Here is a 15761-nt window from a genome sequence, read left to right as displayed (position 1 = left end):
CCCCTCTTTTTTTTCACTCCTACTCTGGCTTCCGGACGCCAAGACAGACCGCTGCCGCCGAATTTAAAGAGACAGGCGATAGTTATTTAAAATACGATAAACGGCAACCATTGTCCCTTAGCTGATTTTTTTTTTAGCCTCTGCTTGTTTAACTCGATGGTGGTGGTGATGTTGACTCAAAGTCTGTCACCTCTTCCGTCATTTCTCTTCTCCTCCGACTGTACAGTCCACAGCTCCAGCTAAAGGCAAAGGAAAGGGTTTACTGCTCCAGCTAAAGGCAAAGGAAAGGGTTTACTGCTCCAGCTAAAGGCAAAGGAAAGGGTTTACTGCTCCTCGCTTTTTGGGCAGGCTGGCTTCCCGACCGAGAGGACGGTTTGTCGGCTAGCCAACAACCAGGAGGAGGGTTAATAACACCGAAGGAAGAAAAAAAGCTCTCAAGTTGTGGCTCTCTCAAAAAAGCCTCCCTCCTGTCGCCGGGATAATGGCGAAGATTCAGGCGCACAGCACCGCCAAGCAAATAAACCAAATCCAAGAGAAGCCTTACGTTATCACACAAAAGCAAGTGCAGCAGCAGCAGCAGCAGCAGCACTTCCAGAAGCTGAAGGTAAGACAAGGGGGGGAAAGTAGTCCCTCAGAGTCACTACCATTTTGTTCCTGTGTGTCGAGAGTAGTGAGACCAACGGCTGGCTGCTGGCCTGTTAAAAGTAATGCTGCAGAACATTGTAGAGGTTAAGATGTCTGTGTGTTTTATTTAATTCATTAACGAATGTGTACAGTTAGTGCTAGTTTCTTTATTTACGGTGCCTGCTAACTCAGACCCCGGTTGTGGGAAGTTCCTTTTTTTTTTTTTCACCACCCTGAACAAAGTGGAGGACGTCAGCCAGGCTAACAAACGGCTAAAATTCAGCTGATTAGCTGCTTCATTACACATCTCTTTGTTATCGCGATAGTAGGATATTATCCTGTTGTTTTTGTTTTACAGTCCAGCTGAGACTAAACGTATTTAATGAGTCAGTATGTAGGTTATTATCGACTGGCTGTTGGCTAACGTTAGCCTGAATAAACAACCCCTCTCTTCTACATGTTAGTCACAACGACCATTATGTCCTAACATAACATAGCTTCAGATGTAGTGAAAAAAACGACAGGTCCAGTAAACAAAAGCAGCCTAGTGTTTCTTTTATTTATTTATTTATTTATTTACACTTGGACAGCTTGTACAGCTAACTAGTGCATTTGTTGATATAGCACTTCAGATGACAATGGAGACAGAAAACATTGTCTATTTATGTAACTTCATATGAACCCGTGTTTTTAATGGCTGGTCCACATATAGTATTCAGGATTGCTAATATATAATGGCAGTATTACAGTGACTGAATGTAACTAAGTACATTTACTCAAGTACTGTACTTACATACTTACTTTACTTAAGTATTTCCATTGTTATGCTACACAAACTCTTTATTTAACACTTATAGTTACTTATCACATACAAAACACATCATATGAGATAAATGCAGTACTGTATTACTAATACACCCAGTATTTTAACTACCACATTTAAGTGCTCCTACATGTATATGTTAGTTATGAGAACAGGATAGTTTAATATTCTTTAATGATTTATTTATGTATACTTCGACAGCTTGTGCATTTGTTGATAAAGCACTTCAGCTGACAATGGAGACAGAAAGCATTGTCTCTTCATATAACTTTATATGAAACACATGTCCACATATAGTATTGCAAATATTTAATGGCAGTATTACAGTGGTGGAAAGTACTGTACTCACATACTTGTACATAACTTGAGTATTTCTATACTTCTACTCCAATACATTTTGGAGGCAAATGCAGTACGTATCTCTCCACTACATTCATACAAACACATGATATTTGATAAGATGCAGTACTGTACTGCCAACACACCCAGTATTGTACATGCTAAATTGGCTCTGCATTAAAAAACAACAGCATTTTAAAAGCCTCTACATGTATTTGTCACAATGGTATAATATTCTATAATGATATAATACATTTAAAAGAGTACTTTTACACTGAAGCTTGAAGTATATTTTGTCCATGATACTAATGCACTTCTAATTAAATAACATTTTCATAACAGGACTTTAATAGTATTACTACTTTTACTTAAGTAGACAATCTGAGTACTTCTTCCACCACTGCAATGTCACTACTTAAAGAGACACAATGAAAACAAGCCATTGTTCTTTTCAACATGTTAGAGCGGATTCTGTCATGAATGAAAAACTGATAACGTTATTTAAAAAGAGCTGTATTGACATCCCTGTGAAGTCCTAATTCATTAACATACACAAACAGTTGTTGTAAAGCTTTCTCCAAATATTACAAATGGTACTGATTGTTCTTTGTGCTCCTTTACTGATTGTATTTCGTCCTCTTTTCTCCTCTGTGTTCAGGTTGAAGATGCCTTGTCATATCTGGACCAAGTCAAGATCCGCTTTGCAAATGATCCCGGCATATACAACAAGTTTCTCGACATCATGAAAGAGTTCAAGTCACAAAGGTATTTATATAAGAAGTTACTAACTAAAGTAGTTTTAGCAATACTTTCCCCACCCTAATACGGTGTCTTTGGATACTGAATACAGACTACTGAGGGAACACATTTATCAATAACTAAGAAACAGGCGAACTATTCAGCCGTTTACTTCATCCTGAAATGTAATTGTGAGATTACAGAAGTTATTACGAGTAACTCCTATACTCGTTTTCTCTAAGTCATAGCAAGTTTTGTTTTATAAAGAACATCTCAGCAACAAAGGAATTTAAAGGGTTTACTTAAAACCTGAAAAGCAAGGTGCAAAAGTAACACATTAATATACTATTGATAGTCATTACTAACACAAGAGAATACACAATTAAAGGGGAATCAGCTTAAGGACAGTTTTCATTTCCTAACTTTCTTCCAGGATAAATAAAGTTTTTAGATAAAGGACTAAGATACTTAAGTACAATTTTGAGTGCTGTACGTTAACTTTTAAGGGTGTATTTGTTACACTTCAGTATTATTACTTTTACTTAAAGGTGGGGTAGGTCATTCACTTCAGAAACACTTTTTGTTATATTCCATGGAATGCTCTTAACATCCCGATAGCAATTAATATCTTAAATGCTTTGACAATAAATACATAAAAAAATGTCATCTGTGGAAGCCGTAGCGCTGTAAAAAGCACGACCACTTATCTGCCTCGGCCCGGCTAAAATAACTGGATGGCCTACCTGCCTGTCAGCCTTCCATCTCGTGCACAAACTTATCTCGTGCCCTCATTGGTCATGTGCGCGTTCGTGTGTGTTGGAGGAGGGGCTCTGTAAGGAAGTCTGAAGGAAGGGGCAGATTTTTTTCGGTTGTGTATTTTCAAATTCTAGCACACTCGAGTTGGTTTCGCCATTCTCACCTACCCTACCTTTTAAGTAAACATACACAAGTATTAGCAGCAACATTAACTTAAGCACTGAATCTAAATACCTCATTATCCAAAGTGGCCATTTGAACTATTCAACTGTTTATTTTATCTTGAAATGTTGAAATGTTGAAACTATTTTTCTATTAGTCAAGGCAAGTGTTTGACGTAAAACCTCAAAAAGCATAGAGACAAGGTGCAAAAGAAACACCTCATAAAAGGATCTTAATATACAGTTAATACACATTAGTAAGCCAGGAGAATAGACAATAAAAACAAGTGAGAATGGGTTCAAATGGGTTTAATCTCCTCCTTCTACAACACTCTTTTCCTATTAGTCAAGGCACGTTTTACTTAATACATCACAGTAACAAAGAAATTCAAGGTGTGTTAGATAACACCTCAAAGGCATCAAGTCAGGTGCAAAAGAAACGCCTCATAAAAGCACATTAATATACAGTTAATACTCATTAGTAAGCCAGGAGAATAGACAATAAAAACAAGTGAGAATGGGTTTAATCTCCTAATTTAACCCCAGAATAAATAAAGTATTCTGATTCTGATCAAGTACAAGCAGTGCTGGAAGAAGTACTCAGATCTTAAAAGTAATAATACTGCAGTGTAGAAATACTCTTGTTACAAGTAAACGTCCTGCATTCACAAATTATTAATTCAATTATGATTAGTTTCTTTTTTAACTCCTTCTACAACACTCTTTTCCTATTAGTCAAGGCACATTTTACTTTCTCAGTAACAAAGAAATTCAAGGTGTTTTAGATAACACCTCAAAGGCATCAAGTCAGGTGCAAAAGAAACACCTCATAAAAGCACATTAATATACAGTTAATACTCATTAGTAAGCCAGGAGAATAGACAATAAAAACAAGTGAGAATGGGTTCAAATGGATTTAATCTCCTCATTTAACCCCAGAATAAATAAAGTATTCTGATTCTGATCAAGTACAAGCAGTGCTGGAAGAAGTACTCTTAGATCTTCAAGTAAAAGTAATAATACCGCAGTGTAGAACGTAAATGTGCTGCATTCACAATGTTACTTAAGTAAAAATATAAAAGTGTTAGCAGCAAAATATACTCAAGCACCAAATCTAAAAACTACCCAAAGTGTCCATTCTAACTTTTCAGCAGTCTTGAATTGTAATTTTAAAACCACAGACATTAATATTGGTTTCTGTTTTTAACTAACAAAACTATTTGTCTATTAGTCAAGACAAGTTTGACTTTTTTATACACCAAAGAAATTCAACGTGTTTTTACATGAACACCACAAGAGCATTTTTTTTTAATAATCTTTGTACAGCTTCTTTGAGCACTTGTTAAATCGCCTGATAAATAACATGTATTATTACTCTGATTATAAGTACTATAATACACATACAGTTCTTCATGCGGCATATGACTGAGAAGCATACCTTTTTTATAGTTTTATTTATGTATACTTTGACAGCTTGTGCATTTGTTGATAAAGCACTTCAGCTGACAATGGAGACAGAAAGCATTGTCTCTTCATATAACTTTATATGAAACACATGTCCACATATAGTATTGCAAATATTGAATGGCAGTATTACAGTGGTGGAAAGTACTGTACTCACATACTTGTACATAACTTGAGTATTTCTATACATATACTTCTACTCCAATACATTTTGGAGGCAAATGCAGTACGTATCTCTCCACTACATTCATATGTTAAGATGCAGTACTGATCTACTAACACACCCAGTATTTTACAAAACAACAGCATAAGCATAGCTTTTTTTATAGTTTCTTTGCCTCCATCATCCACATCCTAATATGTCTCTTTCTGCGTCATGTCTGGAGCAGCATCGACACACCGGGGGTGATAAACCGAGTGTCGCAGCTCTTCCACGGACACCCGGACCTCGTGCTCGGCTTCAACGCCTTCCTGCCCCCGGGGTATCGGATAGAAGTCCCCAAGAATGGAGTGGCTTTCCTCCAGTCGCCCTTCTCTGCACAGGTGAGGCACTTTTAAAGTCACCTATTATACAAAATCCTCTTCTTCATGTCTCTTCTACATCAACATGTGTCCCCTCTTCATCATGTCTCTTCTACATCAACATGTGTCCCCTCTTCATCATGTCTCTTCTACATCAACATGTGTCCCCTCTTCTTCATGTCTCTTCTACATCAACATGTGTCCCCTCTTCTTCATGTCTCTTCTTCATCAACATGTGTCCCCTCTTCTTCATGTCTCTTCTACATCAACATGTGTCCCCTCTTCTTCATGTCTCTTCTACATCAACATGTGTCCCCTCTTCTTCATGTCTCTTCTACATCAACATGTGTCCCCTCTTCTTCATGTCTCTTCTACATCAACATGTGTCCCCTCTTCTTCATGTCTCTTCTACATCAACATGTGTCCCCTCTTCTTCATGTCTCTTCTACATCAACATGTGTCCCCTCTTCTTCATGTCTCTTCTTCATCAACATGTGTCCCCTCTTCTTCATGTCTCTTCTACATCAACATGTGTCCCCTATTCTTCATGTCTCTTCTACATCAACATGTGTCCCCTCTTCTTCATGTCTCTTCTACATCAACATGTGTCCCCTCTTCTTCATGTCTCTTCTTCATCAACATGTGTCCCCTCTTCTTCATGTCTCTTCTACATCAACATGTGTCCCCTCTTCTTCATGTCTCTTCTACATCAACATGTGTCCCCTCTTCTTCATGTCTCTTCTACATCAACATGTGTCCCCTCTTCTTCATGTCTCTTCTTCATCAACATGTGTCCCCTCTTCTTCATGTCTCTTCTACATCAACATGTGTCCCCTCTTCTCCATGTCTCCTCTACATCAACATGTGTCCCCTCTTCTTCATGTCTCTTCTACATCAACATGTGTCCCCTCTTCTTCATGTCTCTTCTACATCAACATGTGTCCCCTCTTCTTCATGTCTCTTCTTCATCAACATGTGTCCCCTCTTCTTCATGTCTCTTCTACATCAACATGTGTCCCCTCTTCTTCATGTCTCTTCTTCATCAACATGTGTCCCCTCTTCTTCATGTCTCTTCTACATCAACATGTGACCCCTCTTCTTCATGTCTCTTCTACATCAGCATGTGTCCCCTCTTCTTCATGTCTCTTCTACATCAACATGTGTCCCCTCTTCTTCATGTCTCTTCTACATCAACATGTGTCCCCTCTTCTTCATGTCTCTTCTTCATCAACACGTGTCCCCTCTTCTTCATGTCTCTTCTACATCAACATGTGTCCCCTCTTCTTCATGTCTCCTCTACATCAACATGTGTCCCCTCTTCTTCATGTCTCTTCTTCATCAACATGTGTCCCCTCTTCTTCACGTCTCTTCTACATCAACATGTGTCCCCTCTTCTTCATGTCTCTTCTTCATCAACATGTGTCCCCTCTTCTTCATGTCTCTTCTTCATCAACATGTGTCCCCTCTTCTTCATGTCTCTTCTTCATCAACATGTGTCCCCTCTTCTTCATGTCTCTTCTTCATCAACATGTGTCCCCTCTTCTTCATGTCTCTTCTTCATCAACATGTGTCCCCTCTTCTTCATGTCTCTTCTACATCAACATGTGTCCCCTCTTCTTCATGTCTCTTCTTCATCAACATGTGTCCCCTCTGTGGAAAGAGACTCTGAAAGTTTCAGGAACAAAGATTCTCTCTCTTTTTGATCCATTTCTATAAAAACCTGTCTGAAAATGAACTGATCAGATTTTGGCCACTTTATGATGTCATAACGATGTTTTGTCTTGTGTAACCATTAGCCAATCAGCAACCAAGGTAACCCCCCCCCCCCCCCCCACCTTATCACCTGAATCTCCTCCTAGAGCACCATTGAGTTCTTTGTAACCAAATCTCTCTCAGAGGGGCGTGGGGAGGGGCTCCTTATTTTCATCTAAAGTAACAGACAGAGAATCAGCACTTTTGAAACAGGGCTGAAACAGAGGGGATTATGGGATGCTGCACTGATCTGTTTGGTGTTTCAGCCAATCAGAGACAGGTTCTGTATATATCTGAGACCTGGAATTTATTGATGAAAAACAGTATAATAGGGGACCTTTAAATATTTGTATTGAAGTTTGGTACATTGATAGGAACCACAGTTACAAATGTCCAACAGTTCAAAGCTACTAGTGTTCAGTTTAGTCTCTACTATTGTACATCAATTGACAAGCCATACATAGTTGATCTTCACTTGAAGGCGTGCAATATTTAAACCACATTTATAACCAAAACAGACCATGTAGCCAAAATGTAAGAGAGTGTTGTACAGACTAACAGGACAACACAAGGTGAGACACTTGAATTGATAAACTCTCAACACTACTGCTGTATTTATCTTGAAGCTATCAAACGTTCAGCAGGTGCATCATTATTATTAACCAGTGTTTCCCATACATTGATTTATTTGTGGCGGGCCACCACAAATAAATATCGTCCGCCACAGATAATAATTTTGGTGGTCGAATGGATAGCGAGGTGGGCTGATGATCGGAAGGTTGCGAGTTCAAATCCCGCCTGGAACACCACTACTAGTGTGCCCTTGAATAAGGCACTTAGCCCTCAGTTACTCCAGGGAGAATGTCCCTGTAATTGGTCATTGTAAGTCGCTTTGGAATAAGGCGTCTGCTAAATGCCTAAATTATATTTTTGGGAGAATAAACCCCACAAATCCTCAACTCCGGTGTGTCTCACTCATTATGCAACAACACAGAACAACAAGAACGTTGCCTGCTGGGGGGGGGGGTGCGGTGCGGTGCCCCCACAAATAGAATTCAAATTCTGTGGGAAACACTGTTAACTCATGATGTGTAGAAAGGTACATTCTTAAGGTGCAGCTGCTACTTCTGCTTTGGATTTCAATTGCAAGCTTTTTAAAAAAATTGATAACATGGTTTTGAGAAGATGCAAAATGTGCATTGCTAAGTTACACACATACACGCTCAGTTGATTGGTAATTTATCACGTTGAAACAACACCTATTCAGAAACGGTTTCAACATAAAATTAACATTATAACTCCACAAAGCAAGGATAGTCTGAAGATTGGGACCTCGTTATTTGTAGTGGGGTATACCAAATAAACTGTAAAGTTGACAAAAACAAAATCATGACAAATGCAGGATCACCAAATTTGTATTTATGGTAACTGAAGTGCTTATGAAGACGAAAGAAAGTCACAAAAAGAAACTTCTTCAGTCACTCTTAAACACGCCACTGATGCTTGTTGTTGTCCAATAGCATGATGAATGTACCGTTGATTTGGGCATTCTCACAATAAGCAAGTGGAATGGATTTGATAATGAAGCACTGACACAGCGCTCTACAGAGAGTGGCGAGTGGATAGACCGATTCACGGACTTTCCGCATAGTAAAAGTGGGGGGGGTCTAAACTAATCATTTTAAAAGGTCCCACCTTGTCCCACCCTCATATAATGGCTGCGACGCCCATGGGTTGGTTACATTTTTAATAAACAAAATCCAACACACAACAACTTAGAAGGACCAAAACGGTCAACAGAAAAAATATCAGCACAAGCTCACCCTCTGTCATCCGCCCCCCGACAGGTAACAGGTGACCTAAAGTGACACTATTACTGGACATAAAATACACACTGTTTTCACACACACATGTAAATAATATGTACACATGACCAAATATGTATATATGTTCATTTGAATTCATTTCTTATTTTATCATTTTTGATTTGTATCTTTGATTTTATCCTTAATTGTATTAATCTGTGCTGTCCTGTTTTTCAATCTCACTCTGTTGTTGTTTAAACTCCTGAATTTCCCCACGGGGATTAATAAAAGGTCCATCTTATCTTATCTTATCTTATTTTAAATACACAAACCACGACCATGTGACGATTGCCGGAAGTGCTCAACAAATAAAAATAAAAGTGACGTAAACAAATAATAATAATACAAATAATAAACTCAGGCTAAGTAGCATTTAGGCTCCTGCACTCACTTCTTAACGTCCTTCTTCTCGCTCTTTCTGTGCAGGTGTCCCCCGGCCATCAGGGGAAGAACGCCCCCCTTTCTTCCGTGGTGGCCCCCTCAGGTAGTGCCTCTGGACCCAGCGTTGAATCTGGACCCGCTTTGACCTCTGAAATCAAAGTGACTCCATCAGAGTCCCAGTCCTCTTCCACCACCACCACCACCACCACCGCCACCACCCCCACAGGACCCCCAGACCCCCCCAGCAGGCTCTCCCTCCCCCTCACCAGCAGAGAGAACCAGCCCACCACCTCCTCTGTGTCTCCCCCCGCCTCAGAGACCAGCCCTGTGGAGTTCGACAGTGCCATCAGCTACGTAAACAAGATTAAAAACCGCTTCCTGGATCACCCCGAAATCTACAGAGCCTTCCTGGAGATCCTCCACACATATCAGGTAACTTGAGATTACACTTTGTGATTTAAGATGCTGGAGTGGTGCAGGAATGAGTCATAAAACCTGGAAATTACTAAGTGTTTTACCACTCATTACCGGTTTCCTTATCTCATAGTCAATAGTTTTTCGAACGCGTTTGTAGTTAGATGTCTGATGTCCTTTTTAAAAATGGCGGTTGCTTAAAAGTTTCTAAATGAGACGACTAAACGTCATCATTCCCAACATTAGCCGCCTTTAGCTTAGCGGTGGAGACGTGAAGTCATGTGACCGTGCTGTAGTTCCTTTATAGCCCAACATTAGCCACCTTTAGCTTAGCGGTGGAGACGTGGAGACGTGAAGTCAAGTGACCGTGCTGTAGTTCCTTTATAGCCCAACATTAGCCGCCTTTAGCTTAGCGGTGGTGACGTGAAGTCATGTGACCGTGCTGTAGTTCCTTTATAGCCCAACATTAGCCTCCTTTAGCTTAGCGGTGGTGACGTGAAGTCATGTGACCGTGCTGTAGTTCCTTTATAGCCCAACATTAGCCACCTTTAGCTTAGCGGTGGTGACGTGAAGTCATGTGACCGTGCTGTAGTTCCTATTCACCAGTGGGGTATTTACTGCCGTATTTTATGGACTAGATCAAAACGTTAAAATCTCTTCAGCTTGAGTTAACAGACTAACAACCAAACACACATTCTGAAAACTTGAGATAAGGGGACAGGAAGTGATACAATGTGAACTAATTCCTGCACCACTCTATTATGATGTATAAAAGTTCATGTTGGTATTTTTAGTTACTGATTTATAGTTATTTTTTGTACATTTCTCTACCGTATTGATCAGACTGTTCTTAGATTTTAGCATTAGTTGTTTCAGCTGTTAAACTAGTGATAACCTTTGCAAACATAAATATCATATTAAGCGTAAAGCGTGTAACTTGTTGCCATAGTTTTTCAGTTTTCTCTTAGCAGTGTGTTCCCATGAGAACAGTGTATATATATCCTCTGTACCCTGTCTGTATTTGACTTTGATTAAGTTTGATCCCTCACCTCTCATCAGCATTTTTTTACCTGCACCACCCCCCAGAAGGAGCAGCTGGAGGTGAAGGAGAGCCGGGGCAGCCGGGGCAGCAGCGGCATGACAGAAGATGAAGTTTTTTCTAAAGTTGCCAGTCTTTTCAAAGGGCAAGAAGACCTGCTGGCTGAGTTTGGTCAATTCTTACCTGACGCCAAAAGATCATTGGTGAGTGGAGCAGCAGCTGATGTGCAATGTAAAAATAAAAATAAAGGTTATTGCACAATCAGTCGTCTGTCGAGGATCAGAAAACTATTTTAATAACTTCTGCTTTGTTGTGTTTTGCATGCTAATGCTAATTACATTTTTTATTTTCTTGCAACAGCTTAGAAATGCTATTATGTTATATATATTGAAGTGTGTTAAGTAGGAATGTAAAACTGTAAGTAGTTGCAGGGGTGTCAAACTCAAGGCCCGAGGGCCAAATCCGGCCCGTGGCTTAATTTGATGCGGCCCCACAAGAGCTTGCAAATAATGTAATATGTTTATTATACGGTTACATGCCGATTTACAGAAGCACGTTGCCCATAAACTACATGTCCCACAATGCATCTCAAATATGACTTTTTTTCTCAGAATTTGACTTTTTTCTTAAAAATATGATTTTTTTTCTCAGATTTTGACTTTTTTTCTTCAAAATATTCCTTTTTCTTAGAATTTGACTTTTTCTTAGTATCTGACTTTTTTCTCTCTCAAAATGTCATTTTTTTTCCCTTTAAAATGGCACTTTTTTTTCTCAAAATGTCACTTTTTTTATTTTGACATTTTTTCCAGAATTTGGCTTTTCTTTTTAAATCATTTTGTGACATTCTCACTTAAGAGACTTATGAAGTTATTACCCTATCCGATAATAATCCAATGCAAAGGCAATAATGTAATATAATACATTATTTTATAAATATTAAATGTTTATATATGTATTTTTATCTAGTCTTATATATAAAACTGGCCCTTTGAGTGCAACCATGATGCTGATGTGGCCCGAGATGAAATTGAGTTTGACCCCCCTGAGTTAGTGGATCAACAGAATACAAATTGTAGTAGTTTGATGATTTATTTCAGTATTTTAACACAAAAACGGATTGAATTCTTGCTCCATGAATGCTAATATTTGCTGTTTTAGATTGGTTGTTAGTTAACGACATACCCCTTTAATTGGTCTTTTAATCTTTATTGTTATACCTATTTCTTTTGTATTGTTGAATGTAGTTTTTAATATTAGACTGTATCTATTAATTTAGTCTTATGCCTGTCTTACTTTTACTGACTTACTCTTACTTTTGGATTCTTATAACCACACTTTTTTCATTCTCCTGCCTGTTTTACCTCCTTATATTCTTTAAAATCTTATATATCAAATACAAATGCTGCATGTGTGTTAAAGGGTTTTAACATTTGACTTGATCTGTTTATCCTGAGTTGTGTGCCATTTCGTCTAAGCACTCAGCTGTATGAAAAGTGCAGCTTTATTATCATAAATATTATATATTTGTATCAAAAATCCCTAGAATTCATTGAGTTTTCTCCCTAAATGCTAATATTTGCTGTATTGTTTAACAGTTTTGGTGTTAAGAGTTGGTTGGTTGCATAAAACAAGCTACTCTAACATGTCAACTTGCACTCTAATAATAACTGAATGTGCATCTGACACTGTTCCCGTTTGCTTCATCTCCGTCAGTTCACAGGAAGCTCACTGACAGGAGGCAAAGAGCAGCTAAAAAGGCCGGAGGACGATGATTTGATATCCAAGCAGAATAAAAAGAGACCCAGGCCGATCCTTCTGCAGCACATGTCCCCCCTGCTCAAGGTAAACTCTCCATTTAGAATAAACGCCTCGGGGAGAGCAGCGATGTATGTATGCACGTCCTTGAAAACACTCGTATACACCTTATGCTTCGCCTGCTTTATGGCGCTTTCACATTGCCTCATTATGTGTTCCAGTTAGAGCGTTATTGCTATTATTGCATAGCGTTCCAGCTTTATCAACCAAATAAACTGCTCTTGAGCTTCTAAACGAACTGTAAAAACACTTTTAAAGCGAGAAACTAAACATTTAGCTCATCATATGTGATTAGTTTGTCCAGATAATGCTTATTTGTGAATTTACGGGGGTAATGTGGTGATGTGAAGAGCTTCTGACTGTATGAGAGCAGCTCAAAAAAGCCCAACACATCAACAACGTTTTCATAACTACTCTCACTGCCAAACAGGTAGACACATGTCCGCACTGTAGGTCTAACTTTAGGGTATACGTAGCTATAACTAGTTGGATAGATGGCAGATGTTAGTTGGCTTGTAAAGTAGATAATTAACTAGCTAGCTTGTTGAGAAGAGCTCATAGCTAGTGTCATAGATAGCCATTGTTTGCCAGCCAGCTTGTTGGCTAGATAGCTAACATAGCTGGGAATGATCCCAAATTAAATGAATTGTTTACAAAACTGTTCGTGCTTAACAGGAAGATCCACATTTTTGTTTGAACCGGAAGTGAGAAAAGGGGCAGCGCTACAGAAGGGGAATAAGCAACAAGTCAAAAGCTACTCATACAATGACTTCAATAACTAATGTACATATAAAGGTCTTTAACCATGTGTTCCCTTGTCTTATTTAGAAGAAAATGAAGTATTCCTGTACCAAAGATCAGTCTTTTGCTTCTGTCGGCAAACATGGCGTCTTAAGAGAATTCTCCTTCTTTGATAAGGTGAGCCTCCACTTTCTTATTCTGGTTTGTTGATCCACCGCCACAGATTTTGTCTTTTTATTTTTTAAATAACTCATTTTAGGGTTGTGCAATTAATCGTATTTTAATCTCGATTACGATTTTGGCTTGCAACGATTACGAGAACAATGTAATCGAAATAAAACGATTATTATTTTAAATTATTTTAATTTTAATTTTAATTTTTTATAGAGAGGCGAAGTCACGCCCATCTACTTCCGACCCATGGGACCTTATTTCGGAAAAATTATGTATTGAAGTCAATGGAGAGAGAAATATTATCTTTCGATCCCGTTTGAATTGTGCCACGAATTACACATATGATGTTTGTCAATCTTAAATAATAATTTCCATGTCAAAAAAGTCACAGTTTGTCGTAAAACTGTTGAAATATAAGACTATGAAAAGTACGCAACTAGAAAGACTACAAATCCCAGAGTCCCGGTCCCGCATGCTGGCTCTTAGGAACCGACTAACTCCCCTTGTGTGTATGCACAGCTCTCAACATGCCCAGACTTGGAGTGATTTTCATCTCTTTTAATACTTTCCGCCTCATTCTGAAAGAAAGAAGTGAAATGTGCCAACGTGACGGCCGTCTGGGTGTGTGGTGCGAGACGGGAGATGTAGTTCATTGAGCGCTTTCACACAAAAAAAGTGTTACTTCACAGTTTTACGACACATTTGTATTTTTTTGACTTGCAAAATTATCTTTTAAATTGACAAACATCATATGTGTAATTCGTGGCACAATTCAAACGGGATCGAGAGATAATCTTTCTCTCTCCATTGACTTCAATACATACTTTTTCCGAAATAAGGTCCCATGGAGGTCCCCCGGAAGAGGAGGGACTTCGCCTCTCTATTGTGTTTTCAGTTGAATTATCCTTAAAGTTCAGGGTAATCAACTGTTAAAAACATACTGTTCACATTTTTTTTCAATAAATGGATGTTTTCAAAGTAAATGGATAATCATTTTTAATAATCATGATATCAATTATTGTCCAAAATAATCGTGATTATGATTTCTGCCATAATCGAGCAGCCCTAACTCTGATCTGACGTTCCTCTCCATCTTCTCATCCTTCAGGTCCGCCGCCTGTTTAAAAGCCAGGAAGTCTACGAGAACTTCCTGCGCTGCATCGCCTTGTTCAACCAGGAAGTAGTTTCGGGAGCGGAGCTGCTGCAGCTGGTCACGCCTTTCCTGGGGTGAGTGCACGGGAAGATGATGGAGCTGAATATCAGTGTTCAGTGACAACTCAAAACGTTTTAGTCAAAATGTTTTCTCTCTTTAAACCAATTCAGTTAGGCAAACACAGGAATCTGAAATTGGAATCAAAGTGACAGTATCAAGTGTTAAAATTCGCAAAGCAACATTTCACTCTCTTAAAGGTGGGGTAGGTAATTCACTTCAGATACACTTTTTGTTATATTCCATGGAATGCTCTTAACATCCCGATAGCAATGAATATATTAAATGCTTTGACAATAAATACATAAAAAATGTCATCTGTGGAAGCCGTAGTACTGTAAAAAGCACGACCAATCATCTGAGCCGGCCCGGCTAAAATAACTGGATGGCCTACCTGCCTGTCAGCCTTCCATCTCGTGCACAGACTTCTCTCGTGCCCTCATTGGTCATGTGCGCGTTCGTGTGTGTTGGAGGAGGGGCTCTGTAAGGAAGTCTGAAGGAAGGGGCAGATTTTGTCCGGTTGTGTATTTTCAAATTCTAGCGCACTCGAGCTGGTTTCTCCATTCTCACCTACCCTACCTTTAACACTTTACTTGTGTAATATGAGTGACGTGTGCAGATTCCCAGAATCCCAACTAATTCAACCAATAACAGGGATGCTTTTTGACGGACAAGACGGTCAATTGGGGGAAAAATATGCTGCATTTTGAATGTCTGATAGTCCACCATTAACACCTTAGTCCCGTCTCGTCAACATAAACAAAATATACATTTCGTCATAGTTTTTATTATCAAAGATCTATTTTTAGCTCATCATCGTTTCGTTTAGTCGTGTAAAAAAGGTCGTTAACGAACATTTTTCGTCATAGTTTTCGTTGAGGAAATTAACACTGCTGAATATATGATGTGAAAAAGGTTTAAATAAAATGAGAAAGATGGATGC

The 15761-nt window shown here is 38.9% G+C and overlaps 1 protein-coding gene across 1 annotated transcript in view; it reads left to right on the top strand.

Moving 5' to 3' along the window:
* Positions 1-42: 42 nt before the first annotated feature.
* The window catches only part of sin3b (SIN3 transcription regulator family member B), a 41206-nt gene continuing 25487 nt past the window's right edge, over positions 43-15761 (top strand). The window contains 8 exon segments of the mRNA XM_034149714.1: positions 43-604; positions 2445-2551; positions 5295-5448; positions 9471-9857; positions 10926-11081; positions 12592-12720; positions 13522-13611; positions 14717-14835. Of these exon segments, the coding sequence (XP_034005605.1) occupies positions 482-604; positions 2445-2551; positions 5295-5448; positions 9471-9857; positions 10926-11081; positions 12592-12720; positions 13522-13611; positions 14717-14835 (1265 nt within the window). The 5' untranslated portion in view covers positions 43-481.

The sequence above is a fragment of the Trematomus bernacchii genome, unplaced genomic scaffold (assembly GCF_902827165.1).
Source record: "Trematomus bernacchii unplaced genomic scaffold, fTreBer1.1, whole genome shotgun sequence".
In the NCBI taxonomy this organism is placed as follows: Eukaryota; Metazoa; Chordata; class Actinopteri; order Perciformes; family Nototheniidae; genus Trematomus; species Trematomus bernacchii.
This window is presented reverse-complemented; position numbering and strand designations above follow the sequence as displayed.